This window comes from Xenopus tropicalis, chromosome 4 (assembly GCF_000004195.4).
Source record: "Xenopus tropicalis strain Nigerian chromosome 4, UCB_Xtro_10.0, whole genome shotgun sequence".
Classification (NCBI taxonomy): domain Eukaryota; kingdom Metazoa; phylum Chordata; class Amphibia; order Anura; family Pipidae; genus Xenopus; species Xenopus tropicalis.
The window spans coordinates 144,815,166-144,835,895 of record NC_030680.2 but is presented as its reverse complement, the minus strand read 5'-3'; the positions used below and the strand labels follow the sequence as shown (position 1 = coordinate 144,835,895).

At 44.9% G+C, this 20,730-nt stretch overlaps 1 protein-coding gene across 3 annotated transcripts in view; it reads right to left on the bottom strand.

Moving 5' to 3' along the window:
* The window catches only part of prickle2 (prickle planar cell polarity protein 2), a 231,664-nt gene that overhangs the window by 19,049 nt on the left and 191,885 nt on the right, over positions 1 to 20,730 (bottom strand). For all 3 annotated transcript variants that reach the window (XM_031901242.1, XM_012961769.2, XM_012961768.3), the window contains one exon: positions 6,159 to 7,010. In XM_031901242.1, the coding sequence (XP_031757102.1) occupies positions 6,159 to 7,010 (852 nt within the window). The remainder of the gene's footprint in view (positions 1 to 6,158; positions 7,011 to 20,730) is intronic.

Below are 20,730 nucleotides of genomic sequence, written 5' to 3'. Positions count from 1 at the left end.
TTAAATGCGTGAGAAGCTGTGCCCGCCTGGTGCCAACCCAAACTACACTAAGAAGCGAGGCCAAAGGGGTTTTTTTCCGTTGCCGATTCTTTTCCATGAAAAATAAAAATAGCAACAACATTAAAAGCTCCACCCCCCACCAATTATTAAAGTAATTATTTCATTCAGACGTCTCATAAATCAGTTGTTAATTGTGACTGTCTCCAGAAATGGCTCCGGCGGCGCGGAGTGTATCTTGCGGGACATAGTAACATAGTAACATAGTAAGTTGGGTTGAAAAAAGACATACGTCCATCAAGTTCAACCATAATGCCTATATATAACCTGCCTAACTGCTAGTTGATCCAGAGGAAGGCAAAAACCCCATCTGAAGCCTCTCTAATTTGCCCCAGAGGGGAAAAAATTCCTTCCTGACTCCAAGATGGCAATCGGACCAGTCCCTGGATCAACTAGTACTAAGAGCTATCTCCCATAACCCTGTATTCCCTCACTTGCTAAGAATCCATCCAGCCCCTTCTTAAAGTTATATAATGTATCAGCCAGCACGACTGATTCGGGGAGGGAATTCCAGAACCTCACAGCTCTCACTGTAAAAAATCCTTTCCGAATGTTTAAATGGAACCTCCCTTCTTCTAAACGGAGTGGGTGCCCTCGTGTCCGTTGGAAGGACCTACTGGTAAATAAAACATTAGAGAGGTTATTATATGATCCCTTTATATATTTATACATAGTTATCATGTCACCTCTTAAGCGCCTCTTCTCCAGTGTAAACAGACCCAACTTGGCCAGTCTTTCTTCATAACTGAGACTTCCCATACCCTTTACCAGCTTAGTTGCCCTTCTCTGGACCCTCTCTAACTCAGTAATGTCCCGTTTGAGCACTGGAGACCAAAACTGAACAGCATATTCTAGATGGGGCCTTACCAGCGCTCTGTAAAGGGGAAGAATAACCCCCTCCTCCCGTGAATCTATACCCCTTTTAATACAGCTCAAAACCTTGTTTGCCTTTGCAGCTGCTGCCTGGCATTGCTTGCTACAGCCAAGTTTATTATCTACAAGGACTCCAAGGTCCTTCTCCATTAGGGATTTGCCTAGTGCAGTCCCATTAAGGGTATACGGGGCTTGCATGTTTTTACATCCCAGGTGCATGACCTTACATTTATCCACATTAAATCTCATCTGCCACTTAGCTGCCCAGATTGCCAGTTGGTCAAGATCCTGCTGCAGGGATGTCACATCCTGGATAGAATTGACTGGTCTGCAGAGTTTTGTGTCATCTGCAAACACTGATACATTACTCATAATACCCTCCCCTAAGTCATTTATGAACAAATTAAACAAAAGTGGACCCAGTACAGAACCCTGAGGGACCCCACTGAGAACCTTACTCCAAGTAGAGAATGTACCATTAACAACCACCCTCTGTACCCGATCCTGTAGCCAGTTTTCTATCCATGTGCAAACGGCTTCACTAAGACCAATAGACCTTAGCTTAGAAAGCAGTCGTTTGTGGGGAACGGTATCAAATGCTTTGGCAAAATCCAAATAGATGATATCTACTGCATCCCCACTGTCCAGCTTCTTACTTACCTCATCATAAAAAGCAATTAAATTGGTCTGACATGACCTGCCCTTCATAAAGCCATGCTGATTACTGCTCATAATGCCATTCTCCACTACATAATTTTGAATGTGATCCCTTAACAAGCCTTCAAATAACTTGCCCACCACGGATGTCAAACTTACAGGCCTATAATTGCCAGGCTGAGATCTTACTCCCTTTTTAAATATGGGAATGACATTCGCCTTCTTCCAATCCCTAGGTACCATACCTGATGAAAGAGAGTCTGAGAATATCAGAAACAAGGGCCACTGCAATTCTGCCCCTAGCTCTCTCAGTACCCGAGGGTGTATTCCATCTGGCCCAGGTGCCTTGTTTACATTTATCGTGTGTAACCCTTTAAGCACCATATCCTGTGCCAGCCACTGTGTAGTTGGAGCTGAGGCAACAGTGCAGCTATTGGGTGGGACTTGGCCCACTGGCTCCTCTACTGTATACACAGAAGAAAAGAACTGGTTAAGCACATCTGCCTTTTCTGTATCCGCTGTAACCATATTGTTATTATAACTCAATGGGGCCACACCCTCAACCTGCATCTTTTTACTATTAATATACTTAAAAAACTTTTTGGGGTTAGTCTTGGCCTCGGCCGCGATGCGCTCCTCATTTTCTATCTTTGCCTTCCGGATTGCTGTTTTACACACTTGTTATAGTGTTTATATTCATTAAACGCAGCTACTGTCCCCTCTGACTTATATTTCTTAAAAGCTTTCCTTTTTCTCCCTATTAACTTCTTTACCTCAGAGTTAAGCCACATAGGGTGATTCTTAACACTTCTACTTTTTCTTATTAATGGAATAAATTGAGAACAGTAATGATTTAATATCATTTTAAATGACAACCATTTCTGCTCTGTGTTTTTATCAGAAAACATAATGCCCCAATCTATGCCCTGAAGCGCTGCCCTTAAGGAGCTAAAATTTGCCTTCCTAAAATTCATTGTCTTTGTTGCCCCCGTGTAAATTTGTTTCCTGCACCAAACATTAAATGAAATAACATTATGGTCACTATTACCCAGGGGTTCAACCACTTGCACATTTGCTATACGTTCTGGGTCATTAGAGACGGTATCGGCTACAACGGAACCTGGAACCCATAGATTTCTGTTGCATGAGAAACAGTCTGCGCTGTCCCTTCTCTAAACAATGGCTGATTGCACAGTGAAAGAACGAAAAGTAAATATCCAAGGGAAGGGAGACATACTTGGCGTGCCTACTTCCAAAAATGACCTTAAACCTTTTGTATGGCTTAATGCAACAGATGCGCGCTTCTTACTTAAGGCCGAGCGTTCTGCGCAGGAAAAATTCTATCCTTGCACTGAGACGATTTTAGCCTGAGTCATACTGGGACAGCAGGTCATTTAAGTTAAAAAATGTTCATTTTACTATTTTTTTTTCTTATATGTTCAGCGGACCTAGAGGTTTTGCCGAAAATGGCAAAACTCCAAAGATGCACCATCAATTAATCCTACTGAATTGTGCTTAGTACAGGGGAATCCCTATGCTGCCATAGTTTTATGGTATCTCTCTGTACTGGCTATGAGCAAACTTAGGGGGCTGTTCCTGCTGAATTGTGCTTAGTACAGGGGAATCCCTATGTGCCATAGTTTTATGGTATCTCTCTGTACAGGCTATGAGCAAACTTAGGGGGCTGTTCCTGCTGAATTGTGCTTAGTACAGGGGAATCCCTATGGGCCATAGTTTTATGGTATCTCTCTGTACAGGCTATGAGCAAACTTAGGGGGCTGTTCCTGCTGAATTGTGCTTAGTACAGGGGAATCCCTATGTGCCATAGTTTTATGGTATCTCTCTGTACAGGCTATGAGCAAACTTAGGGGGCTGTTCCTGCTGAATTGTGCTTAGTACAGGGGAATCCCTATGTGCCATAGTTTTATGGTATCTCTCTGTACAGGCTATGAGCAAACTTAGGGGGCTGTTCCTGCTGAATTGTGCTTAGTACAGGGGAATCCCTATGTGCCATAGTTTTATGGTATCTCTCTGTACAGGCTATGAGCAAACTTAGGGGGCTGTTCCTGCTGAATTGTGCTTAGTACAGGGGAATCCCTATGTGCCATAGTTTTATGGTATCTCTCTGTACAGGCTATGAGCAAACTTAGGGGGCTGTTCCTGCTGAATTGTGCTTAGTACAGGGGAATCCCTATGTGCCATAGTTTTATGGTATCTTTCTGTACAGGCTATGAGCAAACTAAGGGGGCCGTTCCTGCTGAGTTGAGCCTGGTACAGGGGAATGCTGTTGCTCGGCAAATGCATCTGTAATTTTTCAGACAATTAGAATCACCCCCAAGTGCAGCCGCCCTGAATGTTGGTGCTAATTGATTACTAGCTCTGCCAATAAATAAACAAGAGGATAACCCATGCCCACAGGTTGCACAGAAAGGCTACAGAAGAGTCGGGGCCACCTCCAGACATGGGTTGCAACCAAACGGAAGCAGCAGATAATGCTCCATGGATAAGCAAGAGAAAGTACTAATCACAACCACATTATCCAACATATATTTCTAGTTCCAAGGCTGCACTCACCAAGTCAAATATTTATTTTAACATTGTCAACGTCTCCGTCTCTGTTGGGGCCACCGGGATCCTCAGCAGAGACCCAAATGTTGACAGTCTTACAATAAATATTTGACTTGGAATTACGGCTTAGGAGCGCAGCCCGCGTGATTTACTCATGTTCTCCCCTGCGTACAGGGCGATTGATTTATTTGCACGTCACTGTCTAATTTACGCCTTCGCTACGCGCCTTAAACTGAATATGTTGGGATATAAGACCGTGGTTGTCCCATATATCAGCAGATCTTTTAATTGGACACCGCTGTGTAACACGTCAGCTCTTTATAAACACTTCACCAGCATTTATTTTTACTTTTAATTTTCCATGAAAGAAAAAAAAAATAAGTGGAAACGTAATTGGTGGAATTCAAGGGGAAACAAAAATGCAATTGTATTTTTTTTTTTCAATTTCCATTGCTTTTCTCGTAAACACACCCAACAGTGCTAACTTGTAATTTTCATTTAGTGGCTGGTTTGTGGAACCAATAAGCTTACTATATAATTTGTTTAAAAATATAAATAAATTGCTCATATGTTAGGAAATGGTGTCCCTTTATTTCAAGGCAGCCATTCTGTCGTCCTCATACTAAGTGCACAAAAGAAAATCAGAAAATCTCTGTATGTTTCTTATAGATATAATCTGTGGGCCTTTTGAATAGTCGTGGGGTTCTACAATTCCAAATTTTGCTCTGTTTCTATTTAGGGTGAAGAGACATGGAGCTACAAGTAGCAGTTACTTTTTCCAGCTAATAAACACCAGAAAATACTCTGCCATAGAGAATAGTGAGAATTGCCTCTACTAAAACACACATAGAGACAGTTATCAATAAATGATCAGCATTGTCTATTTTAGTAGCCACGACAAGTAGCTGCTACTAGTAGCTCCATGTGTCTTCACCCATAGGGCTTAGAATAGAGGTTCCTGAACTATGGTGCTACCCCCCTAAGGGAAGCCACAGCAGGGGCAGGGGCAGAGGGGCTCAGTCTGAAGACCAGTTGAAGTGAGAATGACCATTTGCTCTCCTAGATGCACATGAAAGGATAGTTAGGGCAATATACAGTTTGTGTTATATTATTTGGTATTATAGATCAATGCACCAAAAGGTAGCAGAATGCACAGTTCAGGCCCCCCTGTCCCCCTAGGGCACCTGGGGTCAAGAAACATACAGTATATACATTATATATATACAGTATATACATTATTATATATATATACAGTATATATATTATTTCCTTAAACTGAAGAAAAGGAGAACAGGGGGTGCAGGGGGAAAGTACGTTGTTAGCGGGGTACTGGGGAAGAGAGAAGGAGAGGAAGGAGATATGGGAGAGGGGAAGGTGGCCATAAACGGTTTGGCGAAGACGACAAATAAGCAAATATTTTCCCCATATGCCCATGTCGATATCAGGGTCGGATTGGGCCGCCGGGACACCAGGACAAATCCCGGCGGCCCAGACCCCACCCTTGCCAGCGCTCCCCCTGCCCGACCGTTCCTCCCCATACGCGTTAAACTTACACACACTCAGGGGAGGACCCCCCAGTCCGACCCTAGTTGATATTGTGCTAATGCAATGAAGGGGATAGGAAAAGTCAGAGCGAGGACCGCATCAATGAGCTGATTGGCGAAAAATAAATCCTGTTGGATCGTCATCTGCCCAATTTTAGGCTAGATATCGGTGGGAGAGGCCTGTAGAAGGGCCCCATACACATGCAGATAAGCTGCCAAGTGGGGACCCGAATCAGCAGCTGAAATCTGCCCGTGTATGGACCACCTTTACAGTGGGGTTAGAGGGAGGGAAGGGTTTCGATAGGGAAGGATAGATATTATATATCTGTACCCATTTCATTGACTAAGGGGGCCTGGAGATTCAATGGGGCATTGGCCAAAGCATGGTCCTTCAAGTGAGGCATAAACATAAAAAAGATGGACAACTGTTACCATAGAATAATATAAGCATCCCATTACCTGTGGCATTGGAGAGGGCTAGAGATTCCATTGATCCGCGGGGAGTTTGTTCCGTAGGGGTCAACCCCTCTGTGAATTTAAGTGCATTGATTGGATGCCTGGATCGACACTGCTGTGGGTTCATAGGTTTCTTTTCCTCAAACTTCGGAACTCTGAGGCTGGACCTCGCCTCGTTGAAACTGTGGTTGGACGCGTCGCTGAAGCTCTCCTGTTGCCTCACCCTGCCTTGATAATAGTCTTCCCTGCCTTCCTGAGAGAAGCTTTCACTGTGGCCCATCATGGACAGGCTTCTCTTCTGGTTGTTGAAATGTTTTGCCCACATATCAGGCTGGGCCCCAGCCCCCTGGCCAGTGTTATAAGAAGTCCTTATATTGCACTGACTAAGAAGTTGCAAGGGACTCTGTGATTGGCTTCTCTCGATCTTGTTGCCATAGTGATACAGCTCATCTCTGCTCCTCCATAGCTGATCCCTGTTTAAGCTTGGGTTCTGGCTAGATACACTCAGCAAATCCATCTGCAGAGAAAGGGGGTCCACATCAGCAGAAAGTCTGTTAGAAGCCACGTGTAAGGGCCCACACTGGTTCATGTTGCCATCGTCTAACTTGCCTTTATTCTTTCCAATCTTAGCACTACGCCGGGATTCCTTTGCTCTTGCATTCTGAAAGGCAGAATCTGAAGAGTCCGATCCATTTGGATCCTCACCCACACTACATGCTCTGGAGCAAAAAATCTGCCCTTGTTTGGGCAAGAAGGGCCGTCCCAGCAGGGATTTTTTACAGTGAGCGCAACAGAAACAGTTCTCGGTTGCATGCCAGTGTTGGCCATCGTAGGTCATCTGTCCCTGGTCAATACCTGGAAGAAAAATAATAAATGTAAAGAAGAAGAACATATATTTTGGACAACCCTTGTTTCATATAAAACTAACTACCATTACAGCCATCTGATTTGTACAGTAATGGACCACTGGGCAATTCCCCTGTCATGGCCAATCACATTAATCTTAAGAAAAAAGAGAAGGGAATTGTGACTCCTCCCACTTTTGCATCTGCTGATGACTTATCTGAGATTGGCATGGGTAGATGGAATTTATGAGCTTGGTCTAAAGGCTGATTCTAGCTGCCGATATCGGTCCCTTAGACTGATTCGGCAGCTAATCAGCCCATGTATGAGGACTACTGGCAGGCCTGCCCGACCGATATCTGGCCTGAAATCGGTCAGATCTCGATAGGGCAAGTTAGAAAACCTAGTCGGATCGGGGACCACATCGGCTCGTTGATGCAGCCCCTGGACCGACTTTGCCTATTCCTGTCATTATAATTTAATGCCTGGATTCTCCCGATTTTAGCCTGGATTCTCCCGATATCGTCCACCCGTAGGTGGGGATATAGGGAGAAGATCCGCTCGCTTGGCGACATCGCCAAGCGAGCGGATCTTAAGGTGTATGGGGACCTTAACTGTAGGATGATCTCTCGAAATTACCTCCCCACCTCAAGAAATGCCATACCTTTCCAAGTCATTAGGTGGCACTGTCATAATCAGCTAAACTGATCAACCTAATCAGTGTGGCCTTTGGCAAACTAAGGTCTTTGATAGTGGTCTCCAGAAAGCTTATTCAAGCATGTTTGAGCCACTGGCCACCACCCCACATCTGGCCTAACATTAAATTAACTTTTAGTATAAAGGTAGAGAGTGCTTATTTTGAGACGGTTTGCAATTGGTCTTCATTTATTATCATCTGCGGATAAGTAATTAAAAGTAACAACAACAATAAAACTGTAGCCTCAGTAGTTGTTTGACTGCCTGGGTCAGTGACCCCCATTTGAAATCTGGAAATAGAAGAGGAAGGCAAATAATTCATAAACTTCAAAAAATAAAAAATGAAGTTGCGTAGAACCGGCCAGGGTCTTCCCTGGGCTTTTCTATTCTGAAGACCACAAACATTTCAGCATCTCATTGAATCCCAATTACAATCAGCGGGTATCACAGGTCACACAGGTACCATAATCTGCACACAAAATGCACCTGGGAGCAGTTTGAGGGGATAATCATGCCCTCGTACACGCTCTGATTCCCACTGATTATAATGGGGAAGCAATCAGGGACAATGCATGTTATTTAATCTCTGTGATATTAACCTTACAGAGACCAGGGGGCTGGGTGCATCAGGGCCAGCACAACATGCAGCCAATACGTCTAATTTGTGGGTCTTATTTATGGAGATAAAAGAGCAACAGACTTTATCCAACAGCAACATAATCAAGCTGGAAATAAGACTGAGGTTACAACGAGCTGTTCAGCCAGACCCTGCTGTTTGCTTTGGTGAGGAACAAAGGCCGTATCTGCTGCTTCAGGTGAGTGCTGACTTGAAAGGCAAACATGAAAGGCACGGCTCCTCCATTGGGAATAACCGTCTGGCCAAGTACGTTTAAACATTAATGGAAGAGTCTGCAACAAAGAAGTACCTGCTTTATTTTCACCACTTAGTAACCCATAAGCACCCATGATGTTTATGGGGCACTTTTTATTTCTAAATGACACTGTTACACAGCAAATAATTCCCTCTGCCATTTAACCTTTTATTCTTGAACCAACAAATGTATTTGTAGCTGTAATATTGGTGTGTAGGCGCCATCTCAGTGCCTTGTGCCTGAGTCTGAGCTTTCAGCCGGCGCTACACATTAGAACTGCTTTCAGCTAACCTATTGTTTCTCCTACTCCCATGTAACTGGAGGAGTCCCAAGCCGAACTTGGATTTCTTACTATTGAGTGCTATTCTGATACCTACTGGGAGCTGCTATCTTGCTCCCTTCCCATTGTTCTGCTGATCGGCTGCTGGGGGGGGGGGGGGGGGATATCACTCCAACTTGCAGCGCAGCAGTAAAGTGTGTCTGAGTCTGAGCTTTCAGCCGGCGCTACACATTAGAACTGCTTTCAGCTAACCTATTGTTTCTCCTACTCCCATGTAACTGGAGGAGTCCCAGGCCGGACTTGGATTTCTTACTATTGAGTGCTATTCTGATACCTACTGGGAGCTGCTATCTTGCTCCCTTCCCATTGTTCTGCTGATTGGCTGCTGGGGGGGGGGGGAATATCACTCCAACTTGCAGCGCAGCAGTAAAGTGTGAGTGAAGTTTATCAGAGCACAAGTCACATGGCTGTGGCACCCTGGGAAATTAAGAATATGGCTAGCCCCATGGGAAAAACAGATTACAATGCAGGATTCTGCTGGAGAAGCTCTATTAACTGATGGGTTTAAAAAAAAAAAAACATGTTTTCCCATGACAGCATTCCTTTAAAAATAGGGTTTATCTAAGTATTTTGTATTCTGTAGCTACACACAACAACTTGCAAATTCCCAATGCCGTTAATGCACTATTTTATTAAAACTATGGAATAATGTCATTGCCGACATAAAAAAAAAGGGCTAGAATGTGGCTTCTGTGCATCTCAGCACAATGATCGCAATTGCGCTGGCAAATAAAAAGTTGTCCTTTATTTCCCAGGGTTTTTATAATTAACTATAACTGTTGCCTTTAACAGGGCACAATGGGCGCATCTGTACAACCTGCACAGCGATGCAGCCTCTAAAACTCCATGCAGCGCGTATGAATGCCTTAATAACCGCAGCAGCAATGCTCAGACTGAGCCACGGTTCATCCCCAGAGAATGGGCCTCCCCGGAGAGACGGCCAGGAGATAATTTGCCCACTCATCCCTGCTAGTTCTGCCCATTTGCACATTAATAAAAGGCAGCCGGGCCTGTCTCTTATCTAGCGCTTATGCTGTACACTGAAGATTCATAAAATCCCCTCTGCTGTTTTCCTTGGCAGCAGAACAAGTATTACAGGGATTTTTTTTTTTTTTGTACAAAAGTGCTGGATTCAGGGATATGGACTTTAATCGCTGAAATGGCAATTTTTTTCTTCTTCTTCTTAGCAGACCCCCGGAAAGGACGCCAAGTGTTCCAATACATCAGCCTGACTGCATGATAAGCCTCGGGCCTTGCTCACAATGCTCCCGTCTGTGCTAAAGGCAAACATATGTTTGGGGGATCCTCGCCAACGCACAGGAGAGGAAAAACAATTAGCGCTCCCTTTTAAATGGCTTTCGGATGTCAAGGCTCGGGGCATAAATAAACCAAAATTTGTTGATTTCCCCAATATACAGTATGTTTTTTTTAAAACAATTTTGTCAATGAAATAAAGTGTCCTTAGTTGTATCTCAGGCCAGTAGGATCATTTGTGCTTGGAGCACCCCCTTCTGGAGCTTTAAAGTGGCAGGTTCCTATATATTTCTTACATTTATGAAAAATGGTAATGGTTGTCAGGTATGGTATTTGCACTTAGATTGCATGGACTCCTGTCATAAGCACCCATGTAAAGAACCCAGCTATCAAATGGCGTCCCAGACCAAGCTGTAGCCACCATTTTGTCTAGGTCACAGTCACACAGGGTGCAACCTAACCCTACTGCGTCAATTCATGGGGTGGTACCTAGCATAGGAAGCCTACCAAGTGCAAAAATGAGCTTCCCATGGTTTGTATGGTACAAGAGAGCCCTATGGTAGCCATTAAGGGCACCTAACTGCTGCAGTTTTTAATACTGACACAAGGTGCAGAGCAAACTGTTGCCCTGGGTGCAAGTGCTCTGTGCATAGGGAATAAGGGGTGCAATTTTGAGCCACAAAGTGCTCTTGTGTTCGAAGCCCCATAGTCTTTCTCTGCATTGTTGAATGGCCATACTGCCAGTGTTATTTACATTCCCCATAGAGAAGACCTGAACAGTGAAATCTATTTATGAATGCTAAATGATGCTTCTTCCATCTATACGGCATCTCCTACCCTTAAGTGTAAAAAAAGAAGTCCCGGCCTATTTTATTTGCCTCACAGCCAGGAACGCCTGCATTTCTGGCCCATTGCAGCGCCCCTAGTGGCTTTAAGGTTGATAGTGCTATTTTTTACTGCCTGTTGACTTTTCAGACAAGAGAGTCAGTGGGCCTGATTCACTAAAGGGCGATAAAAATTATTGCACGCTTTTTTGCGTTAAAAAACGCTAAATAATTTGCGCACGATTCACCATAGTATTATCGCGTGCGAAAAATCGCCATTTTCGCATGGGTTATTTCTCGCACTAGTTTTACCGCATGCGTTAATTTCCGCGCTGAAAAGAATACGATCGCATGATTCACTATAACTTTTGCGTGCTAAATATCGCATTCGGCTATGCGAAAATTAACACCTACTACAGGCAGGTGAAAAATTATTCAAAAGTACAGTAAATGATTTTTTGCAATAAAATATGGACTTACAGTGTTATTTATTCAAGTCTGTGTTTCCCCCAGAGTGACGCAGCCGCCAGTTTGCAGCGAAATGTTCATTTTTAATACAGTCATTTTCTGCAAGTATTGGCGTGTATGGCTAACATGGCGTGCGTTCATTTGCGCGACTATTTATATTTGGGTACAAGTGATGAAATGTTTCGCCAGGCATGGATTCGCAGCGAATTTTTGGACGTGCGTTGAATTTTTTTGTGGCGGATTTTTTCATGTGTTTCGCAAAACAATCCGCCAATGGCAAAACGCCTGAAAAAATTTGCCACGCAAAAATTCACCGCACATAAAAAAATTTATACAAGCGTCAAAAAATATTAGTCACAGCAACAATTTTTTTGCCCGCACAACATTTTTGCCGTTTCGGGGATCTTTCGAAAGATTTGCTAATTTTTCACTAGAAACAGAAGAAACCAGAACACATTTGCTCATCACTAGTGGCTACTATTTATAAGCATCTACTATTTATATGATACCATTTATATGCTACCATTTATATGCCACTATTTATATGCTACTATTTATATGCTACTATTTATATGCTACCATTTATATGTGGCTAATATTTATATACACCATTTATATGCGGCGACAATTTTTATACACTATTTCTAAGCTACCATTCATATGCGGTGACTATTCGCGGGCGTAATTTAGCACATGTACCAGCAAATACCGCATTGAAATAGTCTTCGCGAGTTAAATAACACATGCAATATCGCGCGTAAAAAAGCGCGAGTATGCTTATAGTGAATCGTGCGAAAAATCGCCAAAATTAAGCCGCGGTAAAAATTTTAGCGCACAATAAAAATAGCGCACGTTTTATCGCCCTTTAGTGAATCAGGTCCAGTATGTCTAGTACTATTCCTATCTATAAAAGCAAGAAGGAATGTTCTGTGACCACTGTAGAGTCCAAAACCCTGTATATATAATAATCTGACCGTGAAAACATGGTCACCATCACCAAGAAAATGTAAGACAGCTTCAAGCTCATCCACTTTCTCCAGTGCTTTGAGTCCCATTTGGGAAGGGGCAACTGCATGGTTTTAGGCACTATATAGATACAAATATCCAACGTTTTGGCCCCCCTGGGAAACCTTTTTTAAGAATGCGTGAAAAAGGTCCCTGGGGGCACTTCATACTTAACTTAAGGCTGTTGCAAAAAGGATATTGCTCATTTAAAAAGAATCTTCCACTGTTCATTCACTAGAGTTAGGAGCCTTGCATACAGTGCCAAATAACCTATAGGCAGTATATATAGAATGGATGGCGAGGGCTGGCTGCCATATGCTTTAAAGAAAAAAAAAAGGAGGCCCAACACTGTTTCTCGCTTATAAACGAAACCAGGGACAGGATGTAAGAGATACGTCCAAAAACCACAGATGGAAATGTGTTTTTTCAAAGGAAAAAGTCAACAACAGACCACACCGGGGAGCGACCAGAGGTGACACCAAGAAATGTGAGAAATTATTGTTTATCGGGGGAAGCAGGAGATCAAAGGGAGTTTATAGAACTGAACTAACCAGTATAGAGAAGCCAGTAGGTGGGTGGGCCCAGTGATACTGTGCAAAACCTTCATCCAGCCAGGTCCGGCTGGGATTCAAAACAGGCCCTGGCATTCCAAGTACACAGAGGCCCAAACAGCCCCCCAGCAGCTCGCTAAATAGTGACTGTCTATGGCAGGGGTCCCCAACCTTTCTTACTCGTGAGCCACAGTCAAATGTAAAAAGACTTGGGGAGCAACACAAGCGCCATAAAAGTTCATGGAGGAGCCAAATAAGGGCTGTGATTGGCTATTAGGCAGGCTCTATGCACTCTATCAGCTTACAGGGGCTTTATTTGGTTGGAAATCTTGTTTTTATTCAGCCAAAACTTGCCCCCAAGTCAGGAATTCAAAAATAACTCCCTGGTTTGGGGGCACTGAGAGCAACATCCAAGGGGTTGGGGAGCAACATGTTCCCCCCGAGCCACTGGTTGGGGATCACTGGTCTATGGCAGCTTACAGCAGCCTCTCTGGCATTTGCCTGAACCCACAGTTTGCCAGTCCAGGCCTCATCCACCTATTGGATCAGTACAATTAAGGAAGGTTCTGTTTCTTACGTTTCTGCCTCTCTTGGCTCCATCATTTTCCATTCACTTGGGGTAATTTGTGCCCTTCATTACAAACATTTTACCTGAACAGCAGGATCTGAAGTCAACTGGCTGGAAAAAAAATGTCACCCCAGAAATGCAGAGAAAGCCATTTACAGGCATTTCAGTAATACTATTCAGCGAGTTTGATATTTAGGCAGTAGAAGTGCCTCTCCAAGATGTGACAACGCACCGTGAAGTGTATCAGAATGCTTCCGTTTATAGCAAGGGCCAACCTATTGGTCTGTGGCATAATAATTGCTATAGAAATATGGCTACAAAATGTCATGTCCTCCCAAAGGAGTCATTAAAAAAAAATTCAGACTAAGGTCTCCTGCCTTCAGGAAAACCATCCAGTTGCCATTTGCGACGTGCTTCATATATCCAGAGTGCTGGTTCTATTTTCCAGCCGCTGCGTAGTTGCCAGGATCTCTGAATCATCTGCCCTTCCCTTCTCCTATGGGTGATCCTAAGGGAGCCCCGGGGCCTTCCAGCATTCACTTAGTGATGCACTTGGCAGGGGCATATGTTATAATATGGGCTGTACCTGGCCAATCTATTATGCCAACATATTCTGCAGCACTATATAACACAATGAATTTCATTACAATGACACCACCCCTAAAAAAACTCAATGAAATTGGAAGAATAAGGAGAGAATTTATTTCCTTCTATTCTATAACACCCTATGCGGCAGCAGCAGACACCCACACAAGCACAGTGACAGTGAATGGCATGAACATGGGTGACGTCCCTGGTTCTGAGCAGTTGATTTTAATTGGATGGAATGTCGCACACAGACAGGCGTCCCACACCGGTAGGTCAAATCTGTCCACAATGACTAAATGTGCAAACTCTCACTGACTGCGGGTGGCCGGCTTAATACAACCCCCCCACGTCCATTAATGCTGTGATAGATAAGAACTTCCCTGGGCTGGAACATCTGCAGCCGATGTTGGTGTTTGTGTATTTACAAAGTAATCCTGATACTTTGTACAAGATTCTGGCCCAGATATGTCAGGGAATCAGCAATTCCCACCAGTCGCAGGGGCCCCAGCACTTTGGGGCTTCAGCATTTGAGCGAAACTGTAGAACAAATATATTTACACTGAATGGGGGTAGATAAGATTGCAGAGTCTCTGGCCCTTGCCTATTATCTGCTTCAAAGCAAGGGTGTTTATGTATGCATTGCCAGAAATGTAGGTTGGGTTCATTGTGCACAAAAAGCCTTATTTATCTCTATAATGCGGGAGCTGACATATGGCTTAGGTTAAATAATACATCATCCAAAAATCCCCAGAGCCAGAGGCAAGACTTTCATTCGGCAGCATGCCTGTATTATAGTGTAAAGGTGGCAATACATGCACCAATATTGTTGTACTAAAGTTTCATATGATAATCAGTGTGTGTATGGTGGGAGATGAGGCAACCGGTAAAAGCCTTATTAGATATTGGTTGCCCCGTTGATCAGGCAAAACTGAGAATTTTATCAGGCACCTTCAAAGGTGCCCAAACATTGTAACATTAATGCTGAATTGTCAGATAGGGGTAAATAATTCCTTTGTTTTTACCTGCATATCTGACAATTTAGCTCTTAATGTTAGTAGAGCGGATGAACGATCTTTCCTATGACCAATGGTGGTGGGAAGATCATAATTGTAACGTGTATGGCCACATTTACCCTATGGCTATGGATAGATTGGGAAATGTTACTAGAGGAGGAACGGGCTATAGGATATTCCAGGCACTGACACTCCCCAGTTGCCTCACAAAACACTGGGACTCATTTATAGACACAATGTGCAAAAATTTGCAAGCAAGCTACCATGTTTTTTTTTTTTACACTGCATAATAGTGGATACATGCTAAGTGGGTGCAAGTTGTGAAGGAGCCTTTATGGGCACAAGTTCCTTTATAAATAACATCAAAATGCACTCGAGTTTTCATTCATTTTACAACTGCATTTGTAGATGAGCTCTACGGTGTCTTGTCTATGGCCAGCACTGTACAACGGCAATTAACTGCACCGCATTGTCTAATATGCGCCCATTGGCCAAGAATGGCTTCTTATGTTCCTGGGGAATGTATACACTAAATATTAAGATTGCTGCTTTCTGAGCCATTAGGCTTTACAGTTTTATATTGTAGAACCAATACAGCTTGTCTTAAGCCCTGCTGCTATTTAAAGGGGAAGTTTTTACTCTCTGTTTTGTAAAAAGGACAGGCAAATCCAGTAAGGTCCTTGCGGAGTAAGCAACAGCCTCAGATTTGGAAGTGGCACTAAGAACAGGTACATTTGATCCAGGTGAAGTATTTTTACTGCATTTACCATTCACTTGACTTCCATCCCCAGTATTAAGTCTGGCTTGCCACTACAGAGTGCAAGAATATAATGCACTTAAAACAGTGGTTGTTGGGCTTTTTCCAGTTCAAGTCCCCCTTGGAAGTCCAGCTTTGGGAAAATATGACATGGTTCCAAGAATACCTAGATATTTTCACCCTAAATCTTAACCCAAACTGACCTTCATATTGGGCTTTCAGGTTTATCAGGTTAGGAGAGCAAACATGCATTCTCCCCAAATCATTCAGGCTGAGCCCTATCTGCCACTGCTCCAAGCCCAGGGTCGGACTGGGGGGAGCAGGGCCCACCGAGGCTACCGCCCCAGGAGCCCTGCAGGTGCCTCCACCCAGCCCCGTCCCCTGCACCACCTAATCCCCCCCGCAGGGGCCCCTGCTGAGCCTCCCTTGCCCCCCCCGCTGAGCCTCCCTAATCATCTGCAGGGTCCCCCACTGAGTAGGCATATGTTTTACGTGTCAGGGGAGGACTGGGGTAGTGCCGGCATGGGCACTAATAGGGGCACAAAATCCAGGATCTGGCCTTTTTCAAGGCCGAATCCGAATCCTAATTGGCATAAATTAGGATATGCTAATTAGGGTTTGGAAGAGTTAAATGTCACGGAAGTGAGAAACTGGGTTCGGTGCATCCCTACCTATTCAGGCTAATTAGAACGTCGGTAATAGGTGCAGTTGGTTCAGGGACCGCATCAACGAGCCGATGCGGTCTCCGCTCCGACTAAATTTTTTAACCTGCCGATCGAGATCTGCCCAATTTCAGGCCAGATATCAGTCAGGCAGGCCAGTCGGTAGTGCCCATACACGGGCCGATTAGCTGCCGAATCAGTCTATGGGACTGATATTGGCAGCTACAATCGGCCCGTGTATGGGGACCTTAACTGAAGTCTTCTTGCCCCAGCAGACCTCCTATTCCACACTCTTTCTGCTGCTATTTTGTTGCCCCCCCCCCCCCCCATTTTAGGAGCTCAGACCCCCTCCATAGGTCTGAGAAGATTATGCCTCCATAGAGAGGCAACTGTACAGAACCACCTCCACATAAACTCTAAGAATTATGATAAAGACATCCCAATACATGCGTGGAATGCAGAGACCTCAGACGGGGAGCATCTTCCTACAATGGACACGGCTATAATCATGGGACACGGCTATAATCATGGGACACGGCTATAATCATGGGACACGGCTATAATCATGGGACACGGCTATAATCATGGGACACGGCTGTAATCAAGGGACGCAACATACAAAGTCGGAAGGAGAAAAGCTCAAAGGCAACATAAGGAAACACTTCTTTGCCGAAAGGCTGATAAACACATGGAATAGCCTTCCTGCAGATGTGCTGGGCTAAGGGAAGGAACTCAAACACATATAGGATGTATACAAAGCAATTACACAGACTTAAAACAAAATCAGAGCTAAGCACTTAATGGCCAACATGGACCAACAGCTTTCTGCTCTGCCTTCCACTTCCATGTTTCTCTCTAACGCCAAATGATCTGAGAATTACACTCAACTGTTTAGTGAATTGTTCTCCAGAGGGGTTTGTAGTTCCAGCAATCGTGTAATACTGAAACAGCCGCAAAGTTCTGGTTAGTTACCCTTTATTATTCAAATACAGTTCTGTTTTCCCTGTGTATTCCTAGATCCTTATAGGTGGAGGCACTTGGTCAAAGTAAACCAGGGACCAAATTCTTTTTTTTAATTAATTCATCCATACTTGTTATAAAAGTATTTAAAAATCTGAGCTGTCAATCATATATTGCCTGCCCCGCCTCTATGCCTCCGGCATAGAGGCGGGGCAATCAATATATGATTGACAGCTCAGATTTTTCAATTACAATCACTTTAACTTTCCATTCAACACTTCCTAGATTTAACTTAGAAGACAAATGCCTAAGACTTTGGGGTGATACAAACAGGGCCGCCGTCAGAAATCACGGGGCCCCTCACAACAAAATTTTCTGGGCCCCACCCACCCAAGCCCCCAATGGCCCCTCCCTCCCACACCCCCAATGGCCCCTCCCATCAATACAAGGGACACACAGGCATTGGTAGCAAGGGCCCACTAAAACCTTGGTAGCCAGGGCCCCCCTAAAACATTTGTGGCCAAGGATTACGTTTTGCATTAGTGCAAGTGCCACTAAAACATTGCTAGCCTGCCCAGGGCCCCCTAAAACATTGGTGGTCCTCCCCCAGTGTCCCCCATACAATGGCCCGCTCTCCGCTGCTTCTTGCTGCTCCCCCCCACCACCCCACAGAATCCTCCTGCTTCTTCCAGGGTCCCCCAAGCATCCTGCTGCTTCCTTCAGGGGCCCCCCCAGGCATCCTCCACCTTCCCCCAGGGCCCCCCCAAGCATCCTCCACCTTCCCCCAGGCCCCCCCCAAACATCCTCCGCCTTCCCCCAAGGCCCCTCCAAGCATCTTCCGCCTTCCCCCAGGGCCCCTCCAAGCATCTTCCGCCTTCCCCCAGGGCCCCCCCAAACATCCTCCGCCTTCCCCCAAGGCCCCTCCAAGCATCTTCCGCCTTCCCCCAGGGCCCCCCCAAACATCCTCCGCCTTCCCCCAAGGCCCCTCCAAGCATCTTCCGCCTTCCCCCAAGGCCCCTCCAAGCATCTTCCGCCTTCCCCCAGGGCCCCCCCAAACATCCTCCGCCTTCCCCCAAGGCCCCTCCAAGCATCTTCCGCCTTCCCCCAAGGCCCCTCCAAGCATCTTCCGCCTTCCCCCAGGGCCCCTCCAAGCATCTTCCGCCTTCCCCCAGGCCCCCCCAAACATCCTCCACCTTTCCCCCAGGTCCCCCCAAACATCCTCCACCTTCCCCCAGGCCCCCCCAAACATCCTCCACCTTCCCCCAGGCCCCCCCAAACATCCTCCACCTTCCCCCAGGGCCGCCCCAAGAATCCTCCAGTCCCCCCCGCTGCCAGCATCTTTTGTCCAGGGCCCGGGCGTTTAAAGGGGGACCGGCCGGGCTCTGTTACTGTTATTGCTGGTATCCACTGTGATGTCCCGAACTCGCCGCTACATGTGCGCTTTTATAGGGTTGCGCCCTGTGCGTGTGACGTCAGTACGCATAGGGCGCAACCCTATAAAAGCGCACACGCAGCAGGGAGTTCGGGACATCACAGCGGATACCAGCGATAACAGTAACAGAGCCCGGCCGGGCCCCCTTTAAACGCCCGGGCCCGGGACAACTGTCCCCCCTGTGCCGCCCTGATGGCGGCCCTGGATACAAAGCTTTCCTTAATAACAGTGCCCACAAAATGGCGCCGGCCTGCTGGCTGTGACTGTATATCCCAAGACTGAAGGAAAAAAAATTAAATAATTTATACAGTGTAAGTAAAGTTTATTTTGCTCAACTAACATGATACAAAAAGATTTGAAACTATTTCTTAGGCTGACGGGTCCCCTTTAACCAAAAATGGATCTCCTAAAATCGCCTCCCATTGCTGGCTATGGCAGTCGCCTTGAAGGGCTTTTGCATGGGCTGTCACGTTTCCAAGTGACAATAACCTGCCAATAATTAGACACCGCCCCCTAGCAACCAGCAAAGTGATAATGCCATTGGCCTTATAATGAAGCAAAATGGCGGCAGTCAATACATTTAGGAAACAGTAAACTTATGGAAAGACAACATATTTTGTAAAGGCAAACTGCCCATCATTAATCAGCAGTGCAACATAATGAAATATTATTATAAAAGGGGGGAGGCTTAGAACAATATTATGCCTTTAATATAAATAGGAATGCGAGTATTCCCCTTTAAATTACATTCTTCGTCCCCTGCCGGGGCTGGCAGCAGAAATTTATAGTCTCAGAGCGGGTGTTGTGTTTTTATCCACACTTTATGCATTCCTTGCCTACGGGCAGAAGTCTGATAATAAAAAAAACCCCAAAACAAAGGGTTCAATTCCCCATTAAACACACTTCATTTATCCATAAGGGGGTGACGCATGCAGACACTGGAGACAGCTGGAGGCGCGGAGAAGAAAAATATTATTAAAATTCAATGAAGAATAAATCAGGCCAAAGATTATGGACTTCCGCGTGGCAGGCCCATATATCTGTTTAAGATGCACCGTTGCCATAGCAACCGGAACGTCGCACTATGTATTTATAGAATCCCCAAGCCGAGCCGAGCTATCCGGAACGTTAATGTATTCGGCACAACAAATGTTTTCCCCTGGCAACAAGGTAACCGTGAAACAGTCAGTATTGCAGATAAAGAGAATAGCAATTGTGTATAATGGATCTTATATGCTTATGTTATTAGCCCATTTTGGTCTGCAGAGCAGGTACAGGTATGGGACCTGTTATTCAGAATGCTCGGCACCTGGGGTATTCCAGATAAGGGATCTTTACCTAATTTGGATCTTGAAAATGATTTAAGTATAATTAAACCCAATAGGATTGTTCTGCCCCCAATAAGGGGTAATTATATCTTAGTTGGGATCAAGTACAGGTACTGTTTTATTATTACAGAGAAAAGGGAATCATTTAACCATTAAATAAACCCAATAGGGCTGTTCTGCCCCAATAAGGGGTAATTATATCTTAGTTGGGATCAAGTACAGGTACTGTTTTATTATTACAGAGAAAAGGGAATCATTTAACCATTAAATAAACCCAATAGGGCTGTTCTGCCCCAATAAGGGGTAATTATATCTTAGTTGGGATCAAGTACAGGTACTGTTTTATTATTACAGAGAAAAGGGAATCATTTAACCATTAAATAAACCCAATAGGGCTGTTCTGCCCCCAATAAG